This window comes from Poecilia latipinna, unplaced genomic scaffold, assembly GCF_001443285.1.
Source record: "Poecilia latipinna isolate Pla-1442-1.1 unplaced genomic scaffold, P_latipinna-1.0 Scaffold685, whole genome shotgun sequence".
Classification (NCBI taxonomy): domain Eukaryota; kingdom Metazoa; phylum Chordata; class Actinopteri; order Cyprinodontiformes; family Poeciliidae; genus Poecilia; species Poecilia latipinna.
In genome coordinates this window covers 260406-276173 of record NW_015113301.1, presented here as the reverse complement: position 1 = coordinate 276173, position 15768 = coordinate 260406, and the positions used below count along the sequence as shown (strand labels likewise).

Below are 15768 nucleotides of genomic sequence, written 5' to 3'. Positions count from 1 at the left end.
CACACACACACACACACACACACACACACACACACACTTCCTCCTTTCCTCATTCATCTTTCTCAGAAAACGCTACTAAAAGTTCAAGGAAAAACCTGGAAGAGCTTCCAGATTAAAACCAACATCTCTGCAGTCGGCAATAAAAATCATTATTTTATTCTAGATTATAATCTGACACACAGTCATATCAGATGTTCACAGAAATCTGAAACCGTTCTTCAAAACGATCAGATCCGACCCGATTAAATCTACGAGGCGTAAAGTTCAAACAGGAAACCATTAAAACATCTGGAAACTGAACTGGTTTCAGTTTATTTAAATATTGTCTCAGTGCAGCTTAACAATAAATCCAATCATGCAAAGTTATTTACATAAATTCCAATATAATCCTAGTTAATTGGTAAGAGAAATGTATTTTTATTTGATTTTAATTTTAATTTTTAAATAAATAAAAGTTTTGATTCATTTTTAGATGAAGGAATATTGTCTCTTCTGTCTGTTTCTTAAATATAAACAGATAAAAATATTTTTTATATTTGTCTCACACAAATATAAAAAATATTCCTTTTTTAGGACCAAACTCCAGTAAGTAAAAGAAAATGGCTCTCTCTAATGAGGCGTCAGATTTGCCGTAATCCATCCAGATATTTAATTACAGTTGGTAAAAATCAAACTGTTCAATTCAGCAAATAAAAATAATTTTGTTGATTCTAACGGACCTGAAACAAGAAAAGTTTGTTCTGATTTCACTTCAGTCGGAGAGAAAAAAAAATCTGGATTAAAAGACAAAACAAACAGATACGAAGATGAAACTTTAGTAAAAAATATGAATTTGGATCCTTATTGAATTTTATGAATAAAACACAGAAACTGTTTTCCTGCCAGTTAGACTGATAACAATAGAGGTGGATTATAATCTAATTTATGATTAAAAAGGCATGAAAACCTGGTGATAATAGAAACGTTGTGAATAAAAATGGCAGAAATGTTGGGAAGGTGTTTGGATAAGGAGGATAAAATCCCCGTGAGGATCAGATTCCTGTCAGGACGGATGAGGAGCTCATAGTTTCAAAGTTCACTCCGACCTCGGAGCCTTTTCTCTTCTCTGCACAAACATTTCTGAGGATCCTAATCCGGTAATGAGATTAGGGAACCGAGATGATGATTATCCCGACTTTGAATAATGTGAAACTTCACTTTCTGATGAAATCTCAGCCTCCTGAACTCAATCTCTCCATCTCCTTCTGTCAGGAATCTAATGAGTTTTACTGTTTTGGTGATTTTCCACCAGGTCGCAAAGTTACTTTTTATGGTCAAATGTTTTATTAGCAATGTTTAATATTCATTTTGGGATTAATAAAATATTGTTGATGTGAATTTAATTTGCAGATGAATCTCAGCTTCTTGATGATCCAGAAAAATATTATTCTTCGTTTCCTGCATTTTGATGCAAAGTGATGATGTCACCATAACAAACATTAATAGACGATAAATTGTTCCAGAAGTTATTGCAATAAAAGATAATATTGTAGTTTTGACAACATTTTCAAGCAATATAGTGATAATAATGGTTAATAATTCAAGAAGACATTCTCAAAGATCAATAAGCTTTAAATTATAACAAACATTTAACTCTGGAACTGGAAGACTTGTTAAATATTCAAAATAAAATAAAATAACCAACAGAAACAACAAATAAAACAAAATGACCCTAGTTGACTCCAAATCAGCAGACTGGAAACTTTTACCATCCAGTTTTTGGCAAAAAGAGAGAAAACAGAAAAATGATAAATCATGCAGATGGAAATTATTCTGATTGATTGATTGATTGATTGATTGATTGATTGATTGATTGATTGATTGATTGATTGATTGATTGATTGATTGATTGATTGATTGATTGTGCCAGGGCTGCAGCGTCCTTTCTTTTGGAGACAACATCACTAAAATAAGAAGAAGTTTTAGAGTCATTAGTCTGCTTAATACTTTACAAAATCATAGCAAAAATAAACAAAGAGAAAATTGTTGCGACATAATTTAAATGATTATTGTTTTTCTTTTCTAAATGCTTTTATTTGTTGTTGATTTTGGCAGTTTGAGTCCTCCGTAATTTATCATAGAGGATTCAGTCTCCTTCCCCCATCAGGTTGATTAGCTGCGTTAGTAATTACGTTTATTTGTTTCTGTGGTTTTATATTTTTATTTCTGGATCTTTTTCTCTGTTCTGTTCGTTAAAATCCTGTCTTCTGCTGCGTTTTTCCCTCTCAGCTTGTTTTCGATCGCGGTAAAGTGTCGTTATCTCTGGGTGGCTCATCCGCCTCGATGCTGCAGCAGAAAGCAACAAAGGAAGCTTCAGCTCAGCTGCTGAAGTGATGAGACATGGAGTCATCAGCAGCTTTCACAGCAGCAGCTGTGGCTCCAAAATGTCCCCGCCCTGCTGGACGCTGGAGGACAGGCGCAATTATTCTCCTAATGATTTATAGGGACTGCTCTGTTCTCACGGCGGAACAATCAGTTACAAAGACAAGATTACATTTCAAGCTAAAGCCTTTCTAATCCACATGGAGTGGTCTTTATCAAACTTTGGTCCACTGGTGGTCCGCCGGCGCCCCCCAGGGGCCCTCAGGGTACTGCATGTAAACAACCGTTTATTTACCGTGACGTCGCCTCAAAGCGCTACAGTTGGTTTACCGAAGGATTGTGTTTAAAATAATAATAATAATGGATTAAACTTTCAAAAGAAAGACTGAAGATACCGATGGAAAGAAAATACTTATATGATCTGAGGAAATCAAGGAGTTACAAAAACATGCCGCTAAGCACTCTGGGAAATGGTTCCCTCTCCTGTCTTTTTCACCTTTCAGTTTTTTAAGTACTAACCTGAAAACTCCTGTTTATTCAACTCTTGAAGGTTTGACCAAATTAATAAAAAGTCAGCACAACTTACTACTGTAAGTTTATCTTTGACAAACTCACATTTAGGTTAAAAATCTAAAACTTGCTACATTTATTTGACTTAAAGAGTAGAAGGTAGCATACACAGCTGAAACGTAAAAGACTGAACTGTTTCTGTTTCTGTCAGGTAACCTGAGCAGGAACTGCACGGAGGAAGGCTGGTCGTCGGTTTATCCTGACATCGGCTTCGCCTGCTCATCGGACGTCAGCGACAAACCCAAAGAGGTGCGTTCAAAACCCTGAAGCTGCTCCGCATCCTGCAGCCGCAGCCTGGAAACCATGAGAGTCAGCGTTCCTGCAGCAGCTCTGATGCTCACTGCTGACCTGAAAACTGCTTTGTTTGGGTTCTGATTGGTTTCATATCAAGCTTTTCTCTGCAGAAACTTTAACTCTTTACAAATTATTCAAGGAAACGTCTCTGACAAGTCCTCACAGGAAGTTTGTTTTACAGATTTTAGTTATTCGGCATGTTTTCCTTTCTGAAACACCAGACTGAAGTCAGCTTCAGTGATATTAAAGTTTTTCTGACTTTCCAAAGTTTTCCTCTGAACTGCAGCTGCTATTTGTCTGTCAGTCCAGAGGAAAGTGGAAAAGTGCCAGATCTGATAAAACTGTTTCCAGATGATAAACACTGCGTAAAACTCACATTTTAAGAAACATGACATGGGATTTGCTTTTCAGCTAACAGCTCTTTCAGAGTCACATTCCTGGACTAAAACTCCTAGTTTCTGTCAAACTGTGGGAATTTCCTCATGTTGTTTTATATATTCAGCTGAATTAACTTATTTCTGTAACACGTTGCTGGTAAAAAAAAAAAAAACCCTACAGTCCAAAACAAGTTACCAGTCCTACTGTAAGTTAGCATGCTAAATAGCTTAGCATGCTAACCATGCTACCATGCTTGGTAGAATAATGGGGTGAATTTGTGTTTGTTGGATCTCAGATCCACCCAAGTTGAGTTTCTGTAGTTGGAAGGGGATTAGCTCATCGCTATGCTAACAACTATTAGCAATACAAGCTAATAACAGTGAAATTCTCTCCATGTGGTGCGTTCAAATACTAAACATGCTTACAGATAGATTTTCTGCAGCACTGTGGGTTTACTCAGAGCAGTAAACAGTTTATGCTGCTGCATTCGTCATGTTTCAGGTGACTGGCGGCCATATTGGACAGTTTTTTTTCTTTCAAAGCTTTTTTTGCCGTTTGTGCTGCCCTGCTAAACTTTCCTTTGTCCAAAGTTATCTCACACCTTTTTATGTTTGAATGATTTATAGATCCAAGTCAAGAGGATTAACAAACTAAAAATTAAGCATTTTATGAAACATTTATGGTAGTTATTGAAAAAGCAGCTGAATTTCACTTTTCAATCTTAATGTGAAAAACATTCAAACCACAGTTTTGCTCTTTTGTGAGCTTCAACCAAGGAACTGAAAAATCCCATCCTGTAACAGAGAGGAAACGGTTTCAGATCGGTAAATTTGCTCTAATGGGAGAAAAACTGCATTAAATCTCTAGTTTGACCCACTTTTGAAAAGCTGCTGCAGGTAGCAAACAAACCACAGACCCAGTTTTACCCTGCAGGATTTCTAGAGTCGTTTCAGGTTCTGTCTTCAGTGGCACCGTTTTTACTGATAAATCAGAGTTTTTCTGTGAATTGGGCTGCAGGGACTGAAACACAAACAGGATCTACGTTTCCCTCGATGGTGACTGACTTTAATGTTCTTCCTGGACTAATTTTTGTTGTTTTGGTTTGTTTTTTACAGGATGTAGTTTGAAACTCACAGCTGCCAGATGCTAACTGTTGATTCCTGATGTTTGAACTTGTGTTGCTCAGTGGTTTCAGTCTCTACTTCAAACTGGATCAGTAGATTCAGGGTTTGCGAACCATAACTGTCATCATCTTTGGTTTTGTTCATTTCTGTGTTCCTTAGTTACGTCTCTTTGATTTGATGAGCCGTGTTTCTGTTTTTGCAGGACGTCAGAAGAAAGAACTGAAAATGTTTCCCCAAGTTATTTTTGTCAGTTTATTTGTGGATTCTTCTTGTTTGAGTCGAGTTAATTTGTCTGAACGTAACACACCTGGTTGGAGCTCACAGACGGTGCTAGCTAGCCCAGAAACCGACCCAAACCTCCTCCTTCCTGATGTATTGATCAAATTACCGACTTTCCCTGAATTCACACCTCATGATTTGTGTCACTGTCATAAAAAGTCCTTCCATTTACACCGAAGCAGCATTAAAAACGTACAAAATACCAGATGCTAACCTGTTTTTATCATACATGCTAGGCTACCGGATTGTCTCCATGGTTACTATTAGTTAGCCGCGTCCCTTCTCCATATTGCAGTGTTTGATATCTTTCTAATCATACTTATAAAATATATGACCGTTAATCATCTTACCTTGTAAAAGTGTTTGCTGTAGATCCGTGTTCACACCGACGGCTGCTGTCATCGCTGCCGTATGTTTCCTCAGTAAAACTTATACAATAAAACGACAAGTTTGGCTTCTGTGCTTGTCTGTCTGTGCCGCTGACCGTGCAGCACCATAAAGCCATTTATAACATGAAACCAACTAAATGAAAGTGACATCAGGATGTCTGTGTTTTAACAGCTTTACAGGAGCAGATTGATCCGTCATGGCCGAGTTCAGAAGAGCGTGACGTCACGTGCAAAGGGTCGATGGCAATACAAGCTTCACTACTCCAGATTGATGTGGTAGATTGTTGTGGTGAGACTTTGGTGACTTGCTGGAGTGTCAGGTTGCAGAGGTCAGAGGTCATGAGGGTTCAGGATTCCTAGGATTGCTCTGGTTGGATCTCAGGTTATTAGTCAGGTGGTTTGTGGCGAGACGCTGGCTTTACCTCCCAGTTGAGGGGTTCAGTTCACGGTCGAGGCGCTCTGCTTTCTAATCCCACCTCGTCTGCCTCCGTCTCGGTCCGTCTGCCTCCGTCTCGGTCGGTTTGGATCCGTTTCTGCCTGCTGACCTGACGCAGGTCCTGCAGCTTCCTGCCTCTGCCTGACTCTGGAGGATTATCAGTGGAGTGACGCTGCTGCAGGTTATTCCTGCGTGTTTCAGGTCCGTTCTTCACCTTTTCTCCATGTCGTCTGCGGTTCCGGCCGCAGTCTGAGTGAACCCCGTTTTTTAACCTGGAGGCCTCCAGACCGATGCCATGCAGCTCAACTCTGACCTTCCAGTTATTACTTACTGCATTCCAGGATTCTGTTGCTTTATAGCTTTAAACAGGCGGTTTAAGCAGAAAGCCTAAATCTTAATTGTCTCCATGCAAACACACATCCTCCCTCATGTTGTGCTTTAGGACTGGCTTTAGTTTTTAAACGTGATTAAAAGATTTTTATTGCTGTTTCTTATCTTCTCCACATCGGAGTTTTCAGAAAGCTGTGCAGAAACAAATGTCTGGAAACGTCAGAGAACTGAAGCAGAATGGAGCCTCAGCTGCGATTCCTTCACCAGGAAACAGCTAATGTCCAAAAAACACATTTATGATGTTTCCTTTAAATAAGAAACAAATAAAATCACACGTGAATAAGTTTGTTTACACGATAAGTCATTAAAAACATGCAGCTCCATCATCCTAAAACCACTTCCTGTCGTCTTCTTCTTCGTTTCCGCCAGTAGTAACATCTGGTTGTTGATCACATGCTGCGAAAAAAGTTTTAATTATAGTTTCACAAAATACTGTGATTCTAATACGGCAGGAGAAAAACACCTCTTCATAAAGCAAAAACCTTTTAGCAAAAACCTTGAGTTTTTTCTAAATTGCTGTTTTTCCAGGAAGTGAATTTATGTTTGTATTTCAAATTTATTCAGTTTTCATGGTAAACAGAAAAGCAGCCAGTGACAGAAAGCAACCAGTGATGTTTCTGGAAGCTTTTGGGTTTCATGGTTTGAATTAGAAAAGTTTCGTCGTTGGCCATCTTTAAATCTTAAGACCTTTAAAAACTTGATTTTGATTTTCTTCATGTTTGTCATATTTCCTTGTTTCTTATTTCAACTTGTAATCATTTTATTCGTTTTAAATAAAAACATTTATTCATTTATTTTCAGCATTTCTGCTGTTTGTATCAATACGTTTAGTTTGGCTTCAATGCTCTGCATTAGAGAAACAAAAATCCCAGCAGCATTAAAAACAGAAAATGAAGTTTGAGGATATTCTGAGCTGCAGAAATGCTCTGAAGCGTACCGGCTGGCCGGACTGCAGTTAGCGGTTCTTGATGTGACGGCTGGACTCTGCAGGACCTCGGACCGAGCCCTGCGGTGTCACGCTCCCAGTCAGCAGGTCCGTTAAGTCCTGTCAGTCCCAGCTGCGGTCAGCGTGGGTCAGATTTATTCCTGCACATCTTTCAGCACCACGTCTCATGAAACCAGCGTAACTCCGTCTCGGCTGCTGATCCTCATTCTGCATGTAAAACAGGAACTGAACCTTCAGGAGATGCAGAGGAAGGACGATACGTTATGGGAAAACAGGAGAAATCAGCACAGGAAACTAATCCTGTAGATCATTTCAGTGAAACTTTAGTTTAATATTTAAAGTGTTTGAGATGAAAGTTTAGCTCAGACCCAGCAGCTCATCACGTCTCCCGGTTTGATCGTTTCTGCCTGTTTGGGTTTGATTATGTGCAGCGAACACAGAGACGCTGGAGGAAGTAAAGCCATAAAGCTGTTAGACGCTTCAGGCTTTAACACTCTGCAGGATTTATCGGCTGGATCGCAGATCCAAACCTCTGAGCTCATTTCAGACGCGCTCCGACTCGCCTGGCCGGTTTGCTGTGTGAGTTTACACTCCGGTGCCGTGAACGTAAACGACAGAGGCTTGTTCCTCAGAGAGCCGCAGCCTGCAGGGACGTCTGCTGCAAAACAGTTAGAGCTTTTGCTCAAGTCCTCGCTGCACACTGAATGTTTTCAAACACAAATCTGTAGTGGTTACATGAACCAGAGTAAATTCCAACTTTTCTGTCAAAGAAGCTTCTAAAGTGATGAAAAGTCAAACCAACCTGCAGCTAAAAGGCTTTTCCTGTGTTTTATTTGGGTTTTTCTCACAGCGGTTACCCTCTGAAACAGATTTAAATGAAAATGTGGCAGGAAACCCAAAAGATTCGAACACCAAACAGACGTTTTAAAAGACATTTATTTATCTGGACTCTGACCAAATTGGTACCAACTTTGGAATGAATTTGAGAAAATCTGCAAAAAAATTTCCCAAAAATATTTTCTTGCCAAGATTTCTGTTATTTAGCAAATAGAAATAATTTTGGTTATTTTAACGAAACTAAAACAAGAGAAGTTTGGTCTGATTTAACTTCAGACAGTACAAGAAAAATGTGTGTCTTTTATCACAAGATGGCTAAAATAAAAAAAATAGTACTTAATTGATTCACGTTTTTTATTCGTATTGTTATTTTCTGTATTTTCCTTTCAATTTTATTGTCGTTTAACTTAATTTTATGTCATTTATCTTCTTTAGTCAGCTGAGGTTGCTGTAAATTGTAAATCAAAAAACTTTGACTTTTCACTCCGTTCATGTAAATATCTGGTTTCAACTGTAAACAGCAATTAAGCCGAGTGAAGCGTGAAGGTGATGAGGGTGTCAGAAAGCAAAATACTTTCTGATTTGAGAATATTTGAGCAGAAATGAGTTGAATGGCTGAGACAGAAAGCAGAGAAGAGCTGTGAGTTTCCAAATAAGGAAATATTTGAGGAAAACGAGGAATGTCGCTGTAAATATCCAACACGCTTCGCCTGGATCTCCTACTGGAATCTGTCTTCATGGGAACCAGATCAGTCTCAACCAGTTCAGTCTCTACCAGTTCAGACTCAACCAGTTTAGACTCAACCAGTTCATTCTGAACCAGTTCAGTCTCTACCAGTTCAGACTCAACCAGTTTAGACTCAACCAGTTCATTCTGAACCAGTTCAGTCTCGACCAGTTCAGTCTAAACCAGTTCAGTCTCTACCAGTTCAGACTCAACCAGTTCATTCTGAACCAGTTCATCTCTCTGCTCCGCGCCGTGTTCAGGGTTTCAGAGGCAGACATGCATGCAGCTATTTTTACTCGTGCTGCTATATATTGAGTGTGTTTTGGTGGTGTGTGTGTGTGTGTGTGGAGTTAATTGTGCGATGGCGTGTCAGCCGTGGGGAATGTTGTTTACAGCTGACCAGAGAGCGACGAACGCCAGGCGCAGAAGACGGTGAGACGGAGCAGACCCCGCTCTTATTCTGAAGAGCCTCCTCCCGTTGGAGAAAGAAGAGACTTATTCTGAGAACTCACTTCAGTTCACTGGAGAGTTTAAAACTCTTCATGTAAAGAGTTTAAATGCACCTGGAAGAGGTTTTCACCTCAGCCAGGTGGAAAAACACAGCATGACGGAACCTCCACTGTACTTAACTCTGAGTGACAGGAGAGGCGGATCTTTGTTTCACAGCCAGAGTTAAGTAGTAACTAGTTACATTCACTTGAGTAACTTTTTTGAAAAAATTTACTTTTAGGAGTATTTTTACTACGCTGCACTTGTTGCTTCAGTAATTTTATTGCAAAGTATTTATTCTCTCACTTGAGTAAAATTTCTGTATTTTCTTCCTTCTTAATGAAAAACAAACATGTTTTTACCAGAAACTCACCAGACAGACACACACCTGCAGTTTCTGTTAAAGTTTTATAAGTTTTTTATTTAAAAAAAATAGATTCGGAAACCTTTTCTTTTATTTTTTGTTACTTATATAAATTATTGTCATTTTGTTTCTTAAAATACCAAAAGTTCCACTTTAAATTTTGGTCCATCTGATGATGTAATTTTTAAATATTAACTGATTGATAATTTGATCAGTTACTCAGTACTTGAATACCAAATACTTTGTTACTCTTGAGTAACTTCTTGATACTTTTACTCTAGTATAGTTGACGTAGTTCTGCTCTCAGTATATTTTTAGCTGCCCTGCCCTCCTCTGTTGGTTTAAATGAGTCATTTTCTTTCCAAACCATCTTACATGTTCTGCTGTCTTTCCTGTCTTGAGGAGGGAAACGTTCCTCTGCTTCACATCTCGTTTAAAACAAGAGAAAGTTTGTGTTTTTTAAAGCTTGTAGGACTTTAAGCTGCTTCGGTAAAAATGTTGCATTGTTCAGCTTTCTGTGAAACCTCCTTATTCTACTTCAGTCTTCACAAATATTTGGTTGAATTTGTGTCTTTTCTCGTAAACATTTTTGCACTCAGATGAGATTTATTTGAACAGAAGAATCTGTTTTTTATAAACAGCGGCGCTGGCCTCGGTTTGCGTCTCGTAATCCATTTTCACTTGTGTTTATGAAACATAATGCGGTTTCACGGCGGCCAGCCCAGCTGCGCCTCATGTTTTATGAGCGGCTTTGATGAACGGCCTCATTGTTCCTCATCCAGTGATGTCTGTGTGCAGCTGGTCTTCTACAGAGTGGTCCACATCCTGTCCACTCTGGGTCACAGCCTGTCGCTCGGCGCTCTGATCACCAGCACCGCCATCATCTGCTCCTTCAGGTACGGCGCTCCCAAAGCATCACACTTCCTGCTTACATTCAACTCTCTGAGTCTGCAGCTCAGAAAAACTCAAATAAAATCTGAAATGAGATATTTTAGACCGGCAGCCTGTTGAAAGCTGCAGAAGAAGAACATTTTTCTTCTTCTGCTCAGTGCCAGTTTAACCTGATTGTTTTGTTACATAACCAGATGAATGTTTTTGGTTTGAGAAGGTCTGGACCAGAATCGGGTCGGTTCTGATGGTCGGGTCGTCTGCCTTCCAGCAGATGTTCCACCACGACCTGCAGTTCATTCAGCTTTATGTTGCTGCAAAGATGTGAAAATGATCCTTTTCTCAGTGATTTTTACTCCAAACCAAACTTTGCTTTGCTGCTCTGACCTGCTTTTAATTAATTTTCTAAATACACCAAGCATTTTCAAAGACTGAAATCCTGATTTTATTGATCAGAAGTGACTAAAATTGTTCTTTTTTTCCAATTGATACCTAAAAAAACTGGAGAATTACTTCTAATAAGATCTGCAGAAACTTGATAAGTTTTGGATCTAGAATAATTGAGACATTCCTAAATCTGACTTTGTTTAATAAAAATATTACCAGCTTAGTTCATTTATAAATAGGTTAAAAGAAACTTTTTTTGGCCCTCCTGTTCTTTTAGCTTGATGATTTTTATGTGTTTAAATCATTTTTCTGCCCATAAATGCAGACTTCTGTAAGGATCAACTCACATCTGGATGTTTAATTCATCTTCACCAGAGATGCTGTTTTGACTCATGCAGCGTTTTTAAGCAGCAAAAACATGAAGTTTATGTTTTCACTTTTCCGTTTGTCTAAACATGAAAAGATTTTTGGAATTTGAAACATTTCTGGGAAAATCCTGTAAAAAGAGAGAGTTTATAAATCATGTTAGGTCACCGCACAGTTTATTAAATCTGCATTTATCTTCTTAAGAGGTTTTATTTATAGTGTAGAGACATTTATGGCGACGCGTCCAGCATGTGGGAGTCTCAGCGTTTACTCCCAGAACGGTTTCTCTGTGAAGAAACTCAGGAACATGGAGATAAGATGAACCAATTAACAGCAGAAGCTCTAAACTGGGATCCTTCGTGTCCCAGTGAGTCGAAGCAGCTCGCTGTGTTGGTGTGTGTGACTCGGTTAGGAGGAACTCCAGCTGCTGCTTGGACAACACGTCACCCACCGGGTCGACTCTCCCTGTAAACACTCCTCCTGACACTCTGTGTGTGTGTGTGTGTGTGTGTGTGTGTGCGTGCGTGCGTGCATGCGTGCGTGCGTGCGTGCGTGTGTGTGTGTGCAGGAGGCTCCACTGCATGAGGAACTACATCCATCTGAACCTGTTTGTGTCCTTCATGCTGCGAGCCGTGGCCGTGCTGACCAAAGACACACTGCTCTTCTCAGAGGACCAGAGCACCGACTGCAGCACACAGCCGTCTCTGGTGACTCCACACACAGAAAACACACAGAAAACACACAGAAAACACAAAAACACACAGAAAACACAAAACACACAGAAAACACACAGAAAGCACAAAAACACACAGAAAACACAAAACACACAGAAAACAAAACACAGAAAACACAGAAAACACACAGAAAACACAAAACACACACAGAAAACAAAACACAGAAAACACACACAAAACACACACAGAAAACACAAAACACACACAAAACACACACAGAAAACACAAAACACACACAAAACACATACAAAACACACAGAAAATAAAAAACACAAAACACACAGAAAACACAAAAAACACATGAAAACACAGAAAAAAGACAGAAAACACTCGGAAAACTCTGCAGAAACTACTTGGGCTTATTTGATCAAATCCTACTATCATAAATATTTACTCGTTGTGTCTCAGTTAAGTCAGGATCGAAGCAGAGAAACAAATAAATGTCTCTTCTCATGCCGCCATTTTGTTCCTGTGCTTTTCTCTTTATTTGACACATTAGCACCAAGTGCTGCATTCCTGTTCATTGAATATTTGGTAAAAGTCTGTAAGTTTTTTGGCTCAACATACTGACTGTTACCTGATATCCTTCCAGGTAGCCGTTATGACGAGTGGCTACATGTAGCGTTAGCCAAAACATGCCTCATTGTTAATCTGCAGCATATTTTCACACATTTAGCTAAGCATGTGTTGCAGAGTGAACATAAACGATGCCTGTTGGCCTGTTGGACGAGTTTGATGTGTTTATCAGGTGTTTTCTGTTCAGCTGATCAAACATGGCTGTCCTGAAAGCTCATTCTGTTTCGTCTGTTTGGTTTATCTTAAAATCTTTTAGCTTAGCTTAGCATAAATAGCGTAGATGTTGGCGAAAGTGAGAGTGTTGTGCTGAATGGTTTAACAGTATTTATGGTGACATAAGCAGATAATTTGCATTGAAGGTAAAAAACTAAAACTAATAAAGCAGGTAAACGTTTTTTGCTGCCTGTATTTCAAACACCTTCAGTTTCTCACCTCCACATCCGTGTCCTGGTTTCTGTTCCAGGTGGGCTGTAAGGCCAGCCTGGTTTTCTTCAACTACTTCGTCATGGCGAACTTCTTCTGGCTGCTGGTGGAGGGTCTGTACCTGCACATGCTGCTGCTGGTCATCTGGACCTACTGCGGCCACCTCTCCGTCTACATGCTGATTGGCTGGGGTGAGCTGGACGTCCGTCCGTCCCAGTGGACCGCACCGGCTGAACGATCAGCTCCATGTAGACCAGGGTGGACAGAGAGGATCTACACTGCAAAAACACAAAGCCAAGTCGTTAGTTTATGGTGTAAATATCTCAGTACACTTTAAAAAAGACACAACTAACTTAGAAGTGAGAAACAGGAGCTTGTTTTAAGTAAATATTTTTGAAAAAACAAAATAGATTCTCTTATGCAAATTTTAGACGTTTTACTTTAAACATATATTTTGAACCCGACTGTAAGTTTTTCTCAAAAGTTGTATTTATTTGTTGGTGTTAAATAATTTCTGAATAAATTCCATCTTTTGGAAAAACTAAATCCTGCCGAGGTTTAAGGGAGGAAATCATTCTGATCGGCCCTGAAGCGTCTCTGTGTCGTGTTTGACTTTACGTCTGGACCTAAAGTTATAAGATCTGAAGGTTTTCTCTCCTCGGGGATGAGCTGCTGGACCAGCAGCTCAGGGATCCTCAGCTGATTTCCAACTATTTCTGTTCAAACTGTTGGCTTTCTGCCGTTCCTCCCCAAACGATGACGTCTTTATTTTGTGGTTTTGTCGAAATGTTTACATTCCTTTAATCGTGAACTTTCTGTTTCCTGAAGAGCTGCACTGCAAAAACACAAAAACCTGCCAAGGATTTTTTTTATTTAGTTTATGGTGGGAATATCTTAGTACAGTTAAAAAGACAAAACTAACTTATAAGTAACTTTTCAGCAAGATATAAAAGCTGGTTTTGTGTAAATAATTAAAAATAGAACTACTGGCAGATTATTTCACTTATAAGACATTTTCCTCATGTTATTGTAATTTATTAGTGGAATTTTTACCTTTTCATCAACATTAAGGAATTAGTGACTTAAGCTTGATGAAAAGTTACTTATAAGTTAGTTTTGTCTTATTTCAAGTTTACTGAGATATTTGCAATAGAAAATAGACGAAAAAATAATTTTTACAATTTTATATTTTTTACAGTGTGCTAGTCTATAATTTTTGTTCTAATCTCCTGGGTCAGCTCTCTCCTTTGCTTCCTGGGGTACATACATCACCAAACGGCCTTTAAATAGGCCGTCTTTCGGCGGAGCCGCAGACGGTGCGTCATCCTGTAAACATTCCCATGCCTCCCGGTCCGTTTTGTTCCGGCTGCTCTTTTCTTCCTCCATCTATCAAAACGTCCCCAGCAGCCGATGCTTCACCGGCGCTGTTAAACACTGCACTTCCTGAACGCACCACGGTGAGACGCTCTCCATCTGGCAGAACCTGAACAGAACCTCCCTCTCTCTCTCTCTCTCTCTCTCTCTCTCTCTCTCTCTCTCTCTCTCTCTCTCTCAGGAATCCCGTCTGTCTTCACCGTGGCCTGGATCGTCAGCCGGATCAACCTGGAGGACACCAGGTGAGTTTGGACGGCCATCACACCTGGTGAAATGAGTTTGATGAATACTTCAGGGAACATTTGAAAACGGTTTGTATTTCCTGTCAGGTGCTGGGAGATAAACGACAACCCTGTTCCTGACCGGCTGATCAACTGGCCCATCATGGCGTCCGTCATCGTGAGATTTATTTATTTATCTTTTTTAAAGGTTTTTAGACCTTTACCTGGTTGAAATGAATTTTCTGTCAGCACTATTTAAATGCTGCTCTTGTTCTCTTATAAACTGTTTTTATTTACATTTTACACTATAAAAAATAACTTATTTATGTTATAAAAGCTCCGTTTGTCTGCTCTGTTTCCCCTGAAGATAAACTTCCTGCTGTTCATCAGCATCATTCGGATCCTGGTGCAGAAACTACGCAGCTCACACATCGGAGGAAACGACCAATCACAGTACAGGTACTGTAAAAAATCATTTACAGTTCCTGTTGTAGTTCCTGTTGTAGTTCCTGTTGTAGTTCCTGTTATAGTTCCTGCTGTAGTTCCTGCTGTAGTTTCCTTGTTTCTGACCTGCTGTCAGGCGCCTGGCCAAGTCCACGCTGCTGCTGATCCCTCTGTTCGGAATAAACTACGTAGTTTTCTTCTACCTGATGGAGCCGGACGATGAAACGCTGAAGCGGATCAAGATCTTCTTCGATCTCGGCCTTGGCTCCTTCCAGGTCAGGAAACGTTTTCAGAACCTTTAAGAATCCAAATAACTGGAGTTTAAACGCTGAACTCATTAACATTTTTGTTTCTATTATTATTTTTTTGTTTTAACAATTTATGAATTTTGTTTTAACTGTTGCCTGTGTTCAGAAAACAGAAAGAAAAGAAAATGAAACTATGGGTGCACCGATTTATCAGCCAGTCGATTTATCGATGCCGATTTCTTTGATTTTAGGAGATCGGACGATTTTTACACATGAAGCCGATCTTATCCAGTTTGGTCTAAGAATCAACCACTGTTTGCTCTTCAGTGAGGAAGGTCTGACTGACAGACCGCGGCTTAAAAGTTACGTCTGCAGGTTTATGATTGTGTCGTTCTGCTTGTTTCAGGGCCTCATCGTCGCCGTCCTCTACTGCTTCCTCAACAGCGAGGTGAGACTTCCTGACCTCCTCCGTCTCTGGAAACGATTCAGGCAGCAATTCTCCTCTCCTCTCCTCTCCTCTCCT

The 15768-nt window shown here is 39.7% G+C and overlaps 1 protein-coding gene across 1 annotated transcript in view; it reads left to right on the top strand.

Moving 5' to 3' along the window:
* The window catches only part of LOC106954877 (vasoactive intestinal polypeptide receptor 2-like), a 35735-nt gene that overhangs the window by 9746 nt on the left and 10221 nt on the right, over positions 1–15768 (top strand). The window contains exons 4-12 of the mRNA XM_015044673.1: positions 3058–3180; positions 10383–10480; positions 11794–11932; positions 12999–13149; positions 14514–14574; positions 14662–14731; positions 14921–15012; positions 15134–15272; positions 15652–15693. Of these exons, the coding sequence (XP_014900159.1) occupies positions 3058–3180; positions 10383–10480; positions 11794–11932; positions 12999–13149; positions 14514–14574; positions 14662–14731; positions 14921–15012; positions 15134–15272; positions 15652–15693 (915 nt within the window). The remainder of the gene's footprint in view (positions 1–3057; positions 3181–10382; positions 10481–11793; positions 11933–12998; positions 13150–14513; positions 14575–14661; positions 14732–14920; positions 15013–15133; positions 15273–15651; positions 15694–15768) is intronic.